Genomic DNA, 16792 nt, shown 5'->3' on the forward strand with positions numbered 1-16792 from the left:
CTGTCGTCGGGAAAAGTGGTGAGACGGTTCTGCGGGGCTTCACCGGTGGTGTCGTCTTGGCAGGTCGGCTCGGCTTCTCCCTCTTCGGCTTCTTAGGTCATGTGGCGACTTCTGAAGAACCAGTCCCAAAAACCCTGCTTTTATGCAGCAAACCCCCATTCATACAGCCTAGCTGTCACTCAAACATGCTAAGTGGTGAGCGGGGTGGCTCACCACTTGGGCCAATCACACTAGAGTGCGACATGAGTTGTCAAGGCAACTCAGTCCAGGGTGCCTAAACCCCCTCCTACACCCCCTGTGGTACCCAGACAGAATGGCACCACTTTGGAGGGCTTCTGTGCAGAAGCCCGCCAAAAGTGGAACAAAGGCTCGACTCGGGTTCAGGGTTACTGAAGTGAACCTAGACGCCATTTTGGCGGCGAGTTCCGGCAAAAAATCCCAACCGGTGAATTTATATTAAATAAATAAACCGGCGGTATCTTTAACATTGCACCAAAAAGTGGTGCATCAAAAACAATGGGAAATCCCATTGGGAAATATTCCGGTGGAATATTTCCGTGGTATCCACTGCCACCAGCCAGAACTCGGCGAGGGGGGACGGGACAGTACCCCCTCGACAACAGACCCAGGGGCAATCTAATTGCCCCTACCAGTACTTCCACAGTAAGATGGTTTGTACTGGTTAAGTTCCTAAATTAAGACTAGTAAAGTCAATGGTAACTTTACAGACCCAGGGAGACAGTAGTCAGTCCTAGGGTGTGGAGTCTATGTTTGGGGGTCTCTAGGACACCCCTGTGCTACTGCACTGAGGGTGCTGTGTAACACACATTCAAAAACCAATGATGGCCTATGGGGAAAATTACCCCCTAGCCCATAAGCACATAGCAAGTCACAGAAAACACTCTCAAGTCATGTCCAAGAGTGAGGGTAAAAGAGTCTCACTCTTGGCAGGAGAAAAAAATAAACCCCACAAAATCCAGCAAAGCTGCTGGGGGACTCACTAGGTTAGGAAATTCAGCCTAAACAGAGAATTCTTCCTAACACTGGTCTACAGGCTCTCTATCTCTCCTGGCCTCTCTCTCATGGTGGCCACCATCTACTGGCCGCCTGGGCAGATCACCCTCTTCCTCTCTTAGTGGGCTGACCTCTCCTCCTCGCTCCTTGCCTCTACCTCTCAACTTCTCCTCCTCTGAGACTTGATCAACTAGGATGCTACTATCCCTTCTTCAGGACTCTTTCGCAACCCCTGTGATTCTCTTGCTCTATTCTTCTCTCTGGCCCGACTCCAGGGCACACCCTGGATGTTCTGATCTCCTCAGACCTCCCCTCTCACCACTCCTCTCCCTTGGAGTGATCACTTTCTCCTTTCCTCCCCCCTCTCTCGCCCTCACTCTTCCCCGCAGGTCAAGCCGACTCCAGCACTGCCACCTACCTTCTCAGTCATCCGACCCATGAAGTGTGTGTCAGTTGAAGCTTTCAATGCTACTTTCTCTCCTCTTCCTGCACCTTTGGCTGACTCACACCCTGACACAACCCTCACACCCTGACACAACCCTCTCTAACCTTCATCTCTCCATCTCTAACACTCTGGATGTCGTTGCCCCTGTCATGAGGATCCGCTTGAAGCCCAAATCTGTGCAACTCTTGGTATGATTCTGACCTCAACGCCCTTAAACGCAAGTGTAGGGTGGCGCAAAGGAGGTGGAGGGCATTGGACGCACCCCCTGACAAACTGGCCTGCTGCCTGCTCCAAAGGCAGTACAGACTTTGTCCTCTCTAAGAAGAGAGCCTACATCCAAGCCTGCATCTATGCGGCATCTAACAACTCGGCTGAACTTCTCAAAATTTGGAAGGAGCTGGACAATCCTGCTGCAGTCTCTACCTCTCCTGTTCCCTCCCAGGCCCTGTGCACAGCCTTGACCTCTCATTTCACTACTAAAACTCAGGACATCCTGTCCACCCTCTCTTACTACTCCTGGCCCATCTGAGGCCAGCTCTCCTCCTCCTTTACCGTTCACCCCTAACGATGTTTCTAGACAAGTCCAATCTATGAAAGTCTCGTCAAGGTTCTCCCTTGCTCATCCAGAACCATCAAGGACCACATCGACACCCTTGCTCCAGCCTTGGTTGACTTCTGCAATCACTCCTTTGCCACTGGAACTTTCCCCTACCCCTTAAGCACCCTTTTGTGCACCCCCTTCTAAAGAAGCCCTCAGCTGATCCTTCCTCTCCGGCTAACTATATCCTGATCTCCATCACTCCTTTCCTGGGCAAACTCTTTGAAAAGCTGGACATCTCCCAGCTTAATCTCTACATACTGAGTCTGTTGGTTGCCTACATGACCACCAGTCTGGCTTCAGAGCTGTCAGAAGCACGGAAACTGCTTTCCTGAACACCTGTGGAAATGTGCTCTCCAATCTTGACTCTAATCTCCCTTCGGTCCTCATTCTCCTTGATCTATCCTCTGCTTTTGACAGAGTCAACCATGCCATCCTGCCCAATCGCCTCTGCGACAACCTTGGTATTACTGATCAGGCCCTGGCCTGGTTGACCTCCTTTATCACCGACCAACCCTCTCGGGACCAACAGGGGTCTTTCCTCTCTTCTTTCTCTCCGTCTAATTGTTGTGTTCCTCCGGGGGTCTAACCTCTCTCCCTGGCTGTTCAGCCACTACACCTAGCACCTCTTGCCCACCGCATTGCTACTTTCTGCTCCAAATTTATGACACTCAGCACTCCTCCAGTCTTCCCTCAGGCGCCTCTGCTTCTTCTCTCATACCAGACTGTCTGGCCGTAATTCAGGAAGGGTGTGCCGCCAATGATCTCTGCCTTAATGCCAGTAAGACGGAGATCCTCCTCATTGGGGGACACACTCTCTCCTTTCCTCTTTCTCTCGGGCCGCCCACTCTGGGCCCTCGTCCTGCTCCTTCCTGTGAGGCCATGAACCTTGGTGTCATCTTCGACTCCACCCTCTCCTTCTCTCTTGACATCTCCGACGTCTCTAAAAAGTCAAACTATCAGCTGCACCTCCTCAGAGGAATTCCTCCTTTTCTCACTTTCCCCCAGAAACACACTGTCTCAAGAGCTCTGGTCCTCTCTAGGCTGGACCATTGCAAAAGCCTCTTTCTAAATCTTCCTGCCTCTACTCTTCCACCATTACAACTTATGCAGAATAGGACTGCGAGACTTGTCATTGGCCTCAAGCCCAGGGATCGTATCGCTCCAGCTCTGAAATCTCTTCACTGGCTCTCCAGGGCTGCAAGGATCAAGTTTGAGATCCTCTGCATCGTCCACAAGGCTTTCTGGGGCCTGGGACCGCTCGACCTCCAACTTTCTCTTCCAGAACATCTTCCTTCTTGAGCTCTCCGCTCATCCACCTCCAACTCTCTGAGGGTCAGACGCTTCTCCAGCAGAGAAATGGGGGCAGATCTATCTCCTCGGTTGGGGCCTCCCTTTGGAACAGCCTCCCTGCCTCTCTCAAACTCAAGCAGAACCACCTCTGGTTCCGGAAGCAACTCAAGACCTTCCTTTTCGCTTCCACTTTCTGTCTTCCTCTCCCCTGCTGATGCACCTGACTGCTCCGCGCACTGGTCACCCTCTGAACTCGTGCCTAGGATCCTGCATGTCTGGTTGCCCTTTCACTGCCTGCGGGCTACCCAGCACTCAAGGGTCTGTATCTGCAACCCTACAGTCCCTTCTCTCTGCACTTCTGAACCACTCGTTGGCTGCACTTGCGAGTTAACTGCACTTTCCCTCCCCTTTCCTCTTCCCCACACTTGCGCGATCTGAATGACACACAGCCTAGTAAGGTCGTTATTTTGTCTTCCCTTTGTTTGCCCCTCCTTGTCTTGTCGCGCCTAGAAACCCTTGTGTACAGGCGCATTATAAATGCCACATCATATATTGTACAAGTTGACATGCTGACCCTCCGCCCGGCATATATGGCAACATGGGAAAAAGATCTGTGTTGCCCTATTGAGGACCATACGCGAGTGGATATTTGGATGAGCAGCTACTCCTCCTCAAACTGTGTGACGAACAAAGAATGTTCCCTTAAATTGCTTCTTCGTTTGTACTATGCCCCAATGCAGCTCCAATAGATTCAAAACTCGTTGGACCAGCATTGCTGGCGAAATTGTGGGTCGCAAGGCACTTACTTACACATGTGTTGGGACTGCCCTACTGCTCAGGCCTCCTGGGAAGAAGTAGTCGCCGTGATCAAAGCCATCACCCAGGTCAACCTTCCGAAAAACCTGAAGTGATCCTCCTGGGTACTCCGATTCAGGGGGTTTACCCAAAATCCGGGGCTGCAGCCAAACATATTACTCAGCTCCTCCTAACGGGGAGGACCACTATCGCCCATACTAAGAAAAGTCCAGAGGGCCCGCTACTATCCCTGTGGTGGGTCAAAATAGGGGAAATCCTAGTGGCGGAAAAGGTCACAGCAGCCAAAGAGGGCCGCCTGCACCGATTCACAAGTGTGTAGGTTCCAATATTGGAGTATGACCAAGACTTGCCAGCTCAAACGTACAAGCTGCGGCTTCCAAGCCTGTTCCTTCAGGACAATACTTAAAGTGGGATATTCCCGGCCAAGTTCTATCAGGCTTGGGGAGAGTGGGGTGGAGGAGCGGCAATTTCTAAGGGTGGGAGTGAGAAGGGGATATCCATATTTTGTACTGGTTATTGAATGAACCGCGCCAAATATGTAGTACTGTACTGCTCACTCTATGACTGCAACTGAACAAAATAAAGTTGTTAAGAAAAATAAATAGATGTGGCATCTTGTGATTTAGAAGAATTTCCCCTAGGTAGTACTTTATGCAGAGTCCAAAAAGGGATGTGAAATATTTAGAACGGTCAGATTTTGGGAAGCAGGAAATAGATTGCTACATTTATTGTAGTCTATTAACAATGGCAATATTTGCATAAGTGTTTGGGATTTATAAAGAAACTATGGGTGTAATTAATAAGGACCTATGTATAGTGAAAGAAGAAAAGGATTCCGTTTTTCAACGTGCACAATATTGGTCGATGATGCTATTGCAAAGACAACATTGCTGTGGGATTGAGAATGGTACATTGGTTTTACCAGGTGTATGAAGTACATGCTCCATTTGCCTAACGACACAGCTCAGAACAATACACTTTTTCTTCAGGTACCCTGTCACAGAAAATTCCCCCATATGTGATGCAAAAGCGCTAGTCTTTGCGCAAATCTGCCACAAAATGATCCCCATCACAATCTGTACACACATTGGGGCCTATGTGCCATCCAAAACCTTTCAGTTGTGGTTGCCCTCCTGCCCCCGTACTGAGGATCGAACTTTTATTTCTACGATTGCACTCTTCTGCATATACCCAGGGCTTTAAGTGGGCCGGGGCCTGCCAGGGCCCAGCCCCGGCAACTTCCGAAATTGTTTTGAGGCGGGGCCCTGACAGGGCCCACTAATCTCCCCTGGCAGCCCCAGCCACTACACGAAAAGGCATTTTTTTTCTACAGCCTAAAGCTCTCGCTCGTGTGCGAGAGCTTCAGGCTTCAGAAAAAAATGCCTTTCAGCCATAATGGGGGTGTCGCACCTGCGAGGCATCCCTTTAATTAAGTGATGCAGTGGGCCGGCGGCACCATTATGGAGAAAACGTGAGGCCACTGGAAGCAGAGGCCTTGCTTTCTAAATACTGAAGCTCCTGCGGATTCGCAGGAGTTTCAGTCTTTAGGAAAAAGGCCTCTGCTTCCAGTGGCCTCACCCTTTCAGCCTTAATGGTGACGCTGCCCCTCACCAGCTGGCGAGGGGCAGCACCACCATTAAGGCTGAATAGGAGAGGCGCTGTCCCCTGCCAGGCAAGCCTATAGAATAGAAATGCAGAGATCAGCAACCTCTCCCCCAAAGGGGAGAGGGTGCTAATCTCTACAAAAGGCTGCCTGGCAGGGGTGCCCGTAGCCCATTGAGCCGGGGCTCGTCAAGGGGGCATGGCCTAACGGGCCATCAAGGCCCCCGCTGTTAGGCCACGCCCCCTCGATGAGCCCCGGCTCGATTTGTAGTGCCACTTAAGGCACAGCATATACCTCAATTTTATTTTATGGTACCTTAAGCCAATGTTGGCTTACCCAACAGCTCTTTTGCACACTGAGACTACACGAGGGCCTACATAAGGGGACGGTATCACGTGTGACATGGGGCCACGTAACAGCTCTGCAAGCATGTGTTGTGTGTCAACAGGACTTGAGCCCGAAAAGAAAACAAGCATTGGCAATGCCAAAGGTGTGGGCTTTTGTGTAGGCATGGCACTTGCCAGACACAGCCGTAGTGGCATTAACTGCCCCTTGATCGTAGCAAGTGCAAAATGATGCAAATACCTGGGCATCTAATAGCAGTGCCTGGCAAATGCCTAATACTCGTACACAAGCCAAAACTGTTGGCTTTGCCAATGCTTGTTTTTAACAGGACTTCAGTGAAGGGCACGCCGAGTGCTTATAAAGCCAGAGAGACTGAAACAAGTATGTTCAGTGCATTTCCATTAGGTCTTTGCTTTTTAAAATGTGGTCAACCTGCGTGTCATATGCTGCTCGTGATAGCAGCAGAGGAGAAATGTTTTTAAAGGATTGCAACTATTTTTCAGACATGAAGATCCCATGCCATTCTAATACATACAAATTGAAGAACTCAATCTCGTCCGAGACAGCAGCTTCAAAAACTGCTTCAAATTACAGGCCACCTTCTCTCGCCTTGCGAGGCCGTTTCCCCACGTGTGACTCTTTATGCTCGTCATGAAAGAATAAATAACAGAAGCCCTCTCAAAATCTCAGAAAATTGAAAAAGAGCGGACCAAGCAACGTAACGCATACTTGCCAACATTCTGTGACCAAAAAGATGTAGGATTTTTCAAGTTTCAAAAATAATACTTCGCATAACAATTACATCACAGGAAAATACAAAACATACATTGTTGGCACCAACCCAACCCATCGAACAGTACGACATGGAAAGATGTTCAAATGTTAAAAATGTATAATTCTGAATGGTAAGTTAACACCAAATTCAATTACACAGAAGGTAATCACACAGAGCTGGTAGGCAACGTTTGCCACTGCTCTGTAGCAGCAGCCTGGGTAATACATATGTATTCCTGCAGTGCAAGTTGAACACTGAATGACATGGAGACTGATACGCCCCTCAGTCTGCTAGGCAGATGTGGTGTGATGGTGTTAAGTTCTGCCACTTGCCTTCACTGAAAGGGTTTTCCTGGCAAGAGTGCAGGACAGAGTCACGTAGCTGTCAGGTCAGTGGATTGGTCTGAGCCCAATCAAAGTAATCACCTACCAGCCCACTGTACAGAGAGACTAACTAACGTGTTGCATGCTTTGTCCTGGGCCTAGCCTCAAGCAGCCTGCCTTAGAGTCACATAAATTACCTGGAAAAAGCAGTAGGACCGGTCACCCAAATCTGTAGGTTGTAGGACTGCTTAAAAAGCAGTAGCCTACTGCCTAAATCTGTAGGGTTGGCAAGTATGGTAACACTGCAGCTGTACTCTTCCACAAGATCCGCCTCCTTCCTCCACCAACATGAACAAAAAACAAAAATACAGCCAGCCTCTGCCTTAGGTCAGCACAAACAGAAACCTTCATTAAAGCAAGCTCAAAGAGTTCCCTGCTTGAAGAGTTTTGGGAGGGGAGATGCAGGAGCTAGTGGAAATGGCCATAGGGATTAGCATGGCTATGGGCAGGTAGTGTGTGGTCTGTCATGTTGACGTATGTCCGGGAGGCGGGCAGGGGAAGTGACGTGGGAGGGCGGGGAGTTGGGCAGACACTGTTGATCGAGGAATGAAGAAGACGTGTGAATTCATGCTCTGTGTCTGAGCATCATTGCCTGCTTGTGTGGGGTGAGGGAAGGCCCATCTGAAGCCACAACACTGGCGACGAGGTGATCCACCCACGTCGAGGGCTGCTGTGCCTCGGACGGTTGCTGGGAGGCGGCGCGCACTGCAGTGCGCACATGATATTACGGCACGATAAGGCCGCAAGACTCGGCGTGGGGTGGCATAGAAGGAGAAACAGTCACTAAGGACGTGCGAGGGCAGAAAAAAACACCTGGGCCTTGGAGGTGATACGCAACGTTGATCGAACATTCCTTTGAACAGGAAATCAAAGACTTGCGTGGGCTGAGGAAACCCCCGGGCCATGGCGGTTCTACAGATCAATAAGGAACGTATTAGGATAATTTTATAGCCCAGGCAGCGGCGGTGACCATGTGCTGCAGACTGCACACACTAGGCCCAGGGTTCCAGAACAGACATGCTAAGGTGAGGAGGGGCTCACAGATCAGTGGTGATGCTCGTTTCTTGGAAGGCGGCCACCACTGCAACGAGAAAGTGTGGGTGGGTCCACCCCCACCTGACACGGTGCTCGTGCAGGCGGCCGTGAGAATAAGAAGGCAGAGCTATCACATAGTGTGGCCATTTGAGGAACTAACATGTCCATGCCAGATTGAGGTCAGGACGCGCAAGCACAAATCCAGGGGCGCGCAAGCACAAATCCAGGGCCCCCAGCACAGGGGCCACTGATACACGATCAGACCCCCTACCGACTGCCCGATACCCTGGTGGCTGAGATGCCGGGCACTTTTGATGTGACTGACACCAGCAACATGGGTCCTAGATGGGCCTGCTGGATAAAACACTGAACTATATATGGGCGCCACAGGGCCCATCGCGGATGATATGCAGAAATGCCTCCTCAAACTAGCGGTGGGAACAGCCACCCGTGACATTGAGATACTCCATCCAACATCTAAAGGATGCTTTGGCGGCATATTTCACACCCCACACGAATGTGGACTGCGAGCATCACTTGTTCCATAGCACTAAGCAAGCCAAGGGAGAGACTATAGATGCGTATGTCATGAGACTTCGTACCAAGATGAAACACTGTGACTTTGCGAACTACTCCAACGCGGAGGCCCTGCGATTGCAAATCATTACGGGGTGCGAATTACAGACGTTCCGATGGAAATTGCTGCAAAAGTCTCGCACCTTGGATGAAATACTGGCACTGGTGAGGGCTGAGAGAGCTGTAGATTCACAAGTCGAAAATGTTAACAACCCCACGCCACCAGAGACGGTCCATCGACTCTTGCAGGAAAGAAGAGCGGAGGAGCCGTTCTGCTACAGGTGTGGGTTCGAGTACCCCCACAAGGGCACGTGCCCAGCCATTGGCCAGCAGTGTGCGGCATGCGGAGAGGAGGCCACTTCAAGTCAGTATGCAGGCCTGCCAGGGACAAAAAGGTAGGGAACGAACCAGAGAAGTTCCAATGAGACCCAAGCGGAGGGCCATGCCGGCGGCTGCTCCACAGTCCAGCACCTCATCACAGCGCTCACAGGGGCACACCAATCCCGAAGAAAAGGAGAGGGAGTCGGAGGAGGACAGACAGAGACGTGACAGAAGAGAACGGAGAAGATAGGTCACGCGTGTGAGACCGGAATGCAGATCCCGGCGTCACATACAATATTTAGTGGAACTATCCCTGTCAGAGTCCGACATGGAACTCTTCAGCTTGTCAGGCAGTGAACAAAGGAAGAAGACGTATGTGTATGCACTAGGCAACCCCACAGCCACTGAGCACAGTTCTACTCTAATCATCAAGCTAAATGAACAACCAATAGAGTTCCTGATTGACACGGGGGCCACAGAGAATGTGGTCAGTGAAAAAGTATTCAATGAACTGCCGCAAAGACCCAAACTAACCCCAGCAACCATTGACATCTATGCATATGGTCCAAAGGCGCCTCTGAAATATAAAGGTCAATTTGAAGGCCTGTGCCGCTACAAACGTCACGAAAAAAAGATACCCATACACGTCTTGGCTACCGAAAGTGGCTGTGTCCTCAGCTTCAAGACTGATGCTGACATGGGGCTCATACACATACTATACAACATCATGGTTCATAAGTACATCAACCCGGTCGAGATGATCAACAATCTCTACCCCAGCCTGTTCAAGGGTATAGGAAGACTCAGCAACCGGCAGGTGAAACTCCACATAGATGAATCTGCACGCCCAATAGCTCAGCACTACAGAGGCATCCCAGTAAACATTCAAAAGAAAGTGGAAGATGAGCTTCACAAACTGCTGGAGCAGGACATAATAGAGCCACGACACAGGCCCCCACCACATGGGTATTGCCAATTGTACCGGTCCCTAAGAAAGGGTCCGAGGCCATCTGGCTGTGTTGACATGAGGCGACCCAAATAAGCCATACAAAGAGAGGCACATGGCTCTGCGAATCACAAACGTGATTCACCTGCTGAATGGAGCCAAAGTCTTCTCTAAGCTGGACTTGAAGAAGGGATACCACCAGCTGGTGCTGAACCCCGAGTGCCAAAATATCACCACGTTTGTCACTCCTCTGGGTCTCTTTCGCTATAATAGACTAAGCTTCGGGGTATCCGCAGTGGCCGAAATCTTTCAGGCTGAAGTGCATAACGTGATAAAGCACATTTCAAACTGCTTGAATTATAGCGACGACATCCTGGTCTTTGGAACGGACGTCAACAAGCACGATGAAGCCCTAACAAAAGGTGTGTAATGCCTTGGAAGCTGCCAACCTCACACTCAATCGTGAGAAATGCGAGTTCCGGAAAAGCACACTGCGCTTCTTTGGGCACATCTTCTCGGAAAGCGGCATGGCACCCGATCCCGAAAAGGTTGCAGCGTTAAACGAAGCAATGCCCCCCCTCAAATGTGTCAGAACTGAGATTGTTCTTGGGCCTTGCCAGCTATTACACACGTTACATTAAGGATTTTGCCACCGTGAGTGAAATTTTGAGGGCTCTAACCAAACAAGACACCCCCTTCAACTGGTCGGACGAGTGCCAAAGGGCTTTTGAGATCATCCGTGAGCGAGTCACCAGAGCGGAAAACATGTCATATTATGATCCCAGTCGCACCACAGTACTGAACGTGGACGCAACAAGCCCAGTATGCCTTGGGGATATCCTCGCTCAGGTGGACACGATAGATCTGTCTCAGAGCCTTTCCGCCACTGAACAAGTGTATTCCCAGGCTGCAAAGGAAGGTCTGCCAGTGGTATGGGTGTGCAAACATTTCCATCTCTTTTTGTATGGCAAACCATTTTGAGTAGTGACAGACCATCAGGCACTACTGTTTCTGTATGAAAATCCAAAAGCAAAAATGCCACCCTGCATCGCGAGATGGGAGTTGAGATTGCAGCACTACTCCTTTGAGATCATTCACTGGCCTGGAAAAGGCGAGAAACCCGCTGATTTCCTTTCCAAGTGCCCCAGAACAGGATGCACCCCAGAACCATCGGTGGCCGATCGGTATCTCAGTTACCTCATACAACAGGCGGCACCTGAAGGAATAGAGACGGCTAAAACAGCCTGTGAAGTTGAAGCGGATACAGCATGTCAGATCATCTGTGAAGGTCTCCGCTCGGGTCTCTGGAGAAGAGCCAAGGAGAAAAGGCGGGCGTCGGGTGAAGTGGTACAGATGGAAGTAGATCAACTACTACAGGTAAAGGAGGAGCTGGCGTTCTCGGACAACCACTTGCTATTGAAGAACTGCAAAATGGTGATTCCCCCAGCGTTGAGGAGGAAGGTCGTTGAACTTGCACATGAGGGCCATCGCGGCGTGGTGTCCAATAAACGCATTCTGTGCCAGAAAGTCTGGTTCCCGCGACTTGACTCCATGGTGGAGCAGGTGCTAAAATCATGCCCCACATGCTGCCTCATAACTCCTAATCGACATCCGGAACCCCTAAAAATGTCAGAACTCCCTGAAGGGGTATGGGAAGCAGTAGTGGCTGACTTCTTTGGGCCTATCGAAGGGGGGGGGGGGGGGGGGGGGAGAATGCATTAGCCATTATGGACGAATACTCCAGATACCCAGAAGCTCCGCTTGTGTCGTCGACGGCGGCACAACACGTCATACTTGTATCGGACCGCGTCTTCACCACCTACAGTGTCCCGAGGGTGCTAAAGACAGACAACGGCCCCCCAATCAGTGGTCACAGCTTTACGCGGTTCGCTGAGTACATGAGGTTCCACCACCAGAAAGTTACTCCGTCGTGGCCGCAAGCGAATGGCATGATCGAGAGATGTATGACCAAAAGGGCACTACAAGTTGCCAAGCTCACGGGGCAACCGTATGAGCAAGTACTGCATCAGTTAATCCGGGACTATCAGAGCACTCCGCATAGCACCACAAGAAGGACGCCAGTCGAACTAATGTTTGGAAGGGATATCAGGACGAGGTTACCCCAAGTCAAGGTGGCAGGGGGTCAGCCCAACGTTGCCCTCGAGGTGAGGGAGCGAGACATAGCCGCGAAGGCATGCATGAAAGAGTATGCCAATGAGCACTGAGGAGCAAGAGACCCGCAGTTGGAACTGGCGGATGTAGTCGCCGTGCGGCAAGCCGCAGACCCATAAGCACACCTCGTTCTTTCGTGAAGAACCCTTACTCGTCACTGCAAAGAAAGGGTCCATGATCACGGCACACGGTGCGGAGTGTCCACCACTTGCAACTCACCTCACTTCAAGATGATCCCTACCTCTGGGTCTCGACGGCTCAGTGGGAGGGTGGTCGTCCCTTTTGACTATGCATCAGACGATTCCTACCAAGGTGATCAGGACGACACTGGAGGCTCAAACCAGGAGGACCAGTTTGAGAGTGGAGCCCCCAGCCACCCCCCAGTGTCAAGTGGCTCGCGTCCGCAGTGAGCTTGAAAAAAGCCTTGCCGCCTCATTGAGGAAACGGCCTAGTTCATCACATGTTGACTCCAGCCGGTTGCGGAGCCTGTGACTGTTTAAAATGGAGGGGGGAGATGTTATATTGACGTATGTCCGGGAGGTGTGCAGGGGAAGTGACACGGGAGGGCGGGGAGTTGGGCAGACACTGTTGATCGTGGAATAAAGAAGACGTGTGAATTCATGCTCTATGTCCAAGCATTATTGCCTGCGTGTGTGGGGCGAGGGAAGGCCCATCTGAAGCCACAATATGGTCCATAACCAAAAAACACCTATACACTGTGTGCCCCTCCTCAAATGTCTTTCCTCCCTATTTGTACTTGAATCAGTACTCAAATGCAATAGTTCGGGCTTTATAGATGTCACAAGCGACACCCTCTAACCCAAACTAAAAAGGGGGGAGGCTCTTCACATATGCGTGGCAAGTGGCGTCACAGCAATTGAATGTTAATTATTTGTATATTTCCATTTAGGATGCATAGCTCTCAGCTCACGCACTTTTGGTGGCTCTCACCTGCCTAGTAATCAATTGACTCACCCGCCAAGCTCCATACAGTTCAATGGCCTCTCACCCTCCGCGAAAAATTGGATGTTTCAAATAACTGCCCTCATGCCACAAAAGGTTGAAAGCAAGGAGGATGTCTTTCCCAAAATTGAGCAGGAAAAAAAAGCATTTGCGAACAGAATATTCTAAAACATTGCTGGTTAAGTAGAAAAGGTTCGCTCCTTATACATCTTAAAATATGTAACAATTGTCCTGTGCAGTAGAGGGCAACATGAAATACAGCACAGTGACAGTTCCCAGATTGCTTTGGCTATGTTTCTAGCCCCAGTTTCTAGTTCAGTTTCTCAAGTGTGAGCAGCATTTTGTTTTTGTTATTCATTGGCAGCACACCGCGTGTTCCCTCGACTTGTGCCCGTTATTGCCTGCATTACTTTATGCAGAGGGGCTATCCGCTTTAGGGACGACTGCGCTAGTCCTTCGTCTATCTCCTTGATAGTAAACAATTCAACACAGTGGGTGCAGGAATTTGCAGCAAATGGTACCTGGGGCTCGCACTGTTTGGCGGTGTACTGTTCAGGTTTGGCTGCGTTCCGGTCCCTGCTCTGGACGAACACAGAATCCTCAAACTCTCCCCCAAATATCTCCATCATTCAGCGTGCTCAAAACCTGCTTGAAAAGGAACCCATAAACTACTGTGAGAAAAGTAGCCCGAAACAGGCACAGCCCACAAAACGACGAAGACGTTGTGACACTTAATCTTTGGCAGAAAAAATGCCACATTTTGCAAATATGAATAAGTAGACCGCACCGGATCACTTTATGGCTCACATTTCGGAAACATTTGACAATGCAAGAAACGCTTATGTCCTACCGTGGGTTGTATAACTAAAGTGTTTCATTGTAGCCATAGTGCGTAGCCTGTCGGATCCTTTTATAAAGCTTTAGCTATGCAGCAAGCCATCTTGGAATGGGTAGCAATGTGGTATCTCGACGTAATTTCACATCAAAAATAATCTGCAGTTGTCTCTCTGCTGGGCGTTGCTACTCAATCAAAAGATCTTTAGTTCCAAGACGTGTCCACGTCTATTTAATGCATAAACTATTCGCCGTAATAGACAGTTGAACAGTTCAATATTTTATGACGAGTACTCTTCTCCTGCTCCATGCAGGGATCCCTGTTTGTGACCACATGTACATTATTTCCATACCCTTGAAGCTCTGCTCTCGTAGGTAGTAATAAGGCTACTTTCTTTTGGCTGTTCGTTTTCTTTATAAACTGAGGAATGTTCCTATATTTAAATAAGCAAACATGGAAGAGACAATAAAGGCAGTGGGTAGGTTGACATTTTGGAAGAAGCTAACATTAAGTTTAAAGTTTTAAAAACTTTAGGTCATATATAAAGGTTAGCACGCCTTTCAATTGGAAGATACGGAGAAGATTAGCTTGCCCCTGCGCATGGATGACATGCAAATTCCTGAACGCTTCACGGATTTCTTCTATCGTAACATTTTAACACGCGGATTTGCATCCATAATCTACTACATGTGTCTTACTTTTGTAGCCTTGTGTGTAGTGTTATGATTTACAGGCCTACCCAGGGCTCGTGCAGTATCACGTGTTAGTGACACGTGTGACACCATGTGATGCTTCCAACCAACTGGCAAACTAGTGGCACTATACCCACTTTTGAAGAGTAGATCTATGTTGATACAGAGCAAGATAAAAGTCATCCAAACTATAATCAGCCCACCTTGACCTACTCCATAGCTCTCAACCATTTGTCTCGCAAAGGCGGGTGAAATCACCCGATTTTGTTTTTGGCGGGTGAGACGCCCATTGGAATGAATGGGCGTGCAGGAGGCTTGGCGGGTGAGTCAGCCCTTTGCAAGGCGGGTGACACCCGCCAAATGCGGGTGAGTTGAGAGCTATGCCTACTCCTCTCCAGTCTGGAGTGGCTGCCACGAGTGACATTGCATCATTCTCCAAACAAGGGTCCAAAATAAGACACTACGAATTGAGCGGGTGCTCTCCCTTCGACAAGGACAGCAGATCTCCATCACGACCTGGGTATGGAAATGCTAGACAAACATCTCCTAAAACGGAACAAAAATTCTATGAAGATTTGAATCAGAAAGAAAACCCCCTGATCAGGAATCTTGCTAGTATCATCACAAACCCATTTGACAGCTACCCACGGCCCATTGCAGCATTGAACTTGTGTACTACTGCATCCCCACGATGTAACGCAGACCAAGATGTATTCCTAAATGCAACTTAAAACTTCAACCAGCTACATTGGAGTAATAAGGCGAAAACCTTGGCATCCAAAAAACACACTGCCAGAATATCTCTGGCAGAGAGAAAGAAGAAGTCAGGCCGTGTGCCAGTCATCACACAACCTCACTGGCTCCTGTTGTAACTCCATGAGCGCAGAAAGGAGGGGTGCTGGCCCTATCCGGCCCCATAACATTGGCGACGAAGGATAGTGAAGGCCTGTGTGTTTCCTGGCCATTCCAGAGTACACATACTCTGTTGGAGTGTCTCTGACGACCATCAGCGGCGCTGACGAGATAGATCCTGTGGGACATGGGTGCCTGCCACTGGTGTCCCCAGTGCGGGCCTGAAGTAGGACGCGCAGCGCGGCATCTGAAAGAAGTCAGGAGCACTCCTGGCACAAGGTCCATGCTGCTCGAGTGCCAGGGAGAGTGGGGGGGGGGTGTCGCCATGGAACAGAACTCCTGGGGGCGATATGCACCGAGGACCGCCTCCGTGCTGAGGGAGTTAGGACGCCCGACGGAGTGAGTCTAGGCGTCCCTCTGCCACACTAAAGGAAGCAGTGCAATAAATAACATCTTGACAAGTTGAACTTTTCGTTTAAAACTGAAGAGGCCTAAGCTTGGGGAAGGGAGCCCTGAGAGGCCTAAGATAAACTGTGTGTCATGACCCACAGAACGCGCCCCTTCTGGACTTCCTGGTCCTTGTCACGGCGGGGCTTGCATTCATTGTTTCTCCCAACATGGCCGTATCACGTGACACGCCTCGCACCAGCCTTCACGGCGGACGTAGTACGTTCCATAATATGCCACGCCCCCGAGGCCCCACGCGTCTTAATGCTATTGCGAAGTAGCGACTAGACGTGTGCTCCGTAGCTCGCGGTATTGTTTCCCTTGCTTCTTCCACTCTAACCCAATCCTTTCTTGATTCCTGGACTCATGTGCTAGTTGCGCACCCTGTTATTTCCTGGATTCCTGGATCCCTGCATCCCGGTACTTGAACGCACGCTGGAGTTGGAAAAGACTCGTGCAGCCTTATTCAAGACTCGAGCAGTACGCAAGAAGGCATCGATCAAGAAATCCAGCAAAGATCGAACTCAGGTGAGAAGGGGGGAACTCCTTGACAGTTTGGGACGCCAACCGACCAAACTCGATATGGACATGGAAGCGACCGTCCAGGACCTGATGCGTGGCATGCAAGAGCTATCAACCGAGGTGCAGAATCTAAAGGCGGAAAACGCAGCTCTCAAACAA

General features: G+C 50.0%; 1 protein-coding gene across 2 annotated transcripts in view; it reads right to left on the reverse strand.

Annotated features, from left to right (window-relative positions):
• Nucleotides 1-13986, reverse strand: part of C5QH8orf76 (chromosome 5q C8orf76 homolog) — a 366825-nt gene extending 352839 nt beyond the window's left edge. Inside the window, exon 1 of one of the 2 annotated variants that reach the window (XM_069621574.1) lies at nt 13807-13986. In XM_069621574.1, coding sequence (XP_069477675.1) covers nt 13807-13914 — 108 coding nt within the window. In that variant the 5' untranslated portion in view covers nt 13915-13986. The remainder of the gene's footprint in view (nt 1-13806) is intronic. The other variant, XM_069621576.1, reaches the window with a different exon arrangement.
• Nucleotides 13987-16792: the final 2806 nt, after the last annotated feature.

The sequence above is a fragment of the Ambystoma mexicanum genome, chromosome 5q (genome assembly GCF_040938575.1).
Source record: "Ambystoma mexicanum isolate Mex_15411 chromosome 5q, UKY_AmexF1_1, whole genome shotgun sequence".
NCBI classification, from domain to species: Eukaryota; Metazoa; Chordata; class Amphibia; order Caudata; family Ambystomatidae; genus Ambystoma; species Ambystoma mexicanum.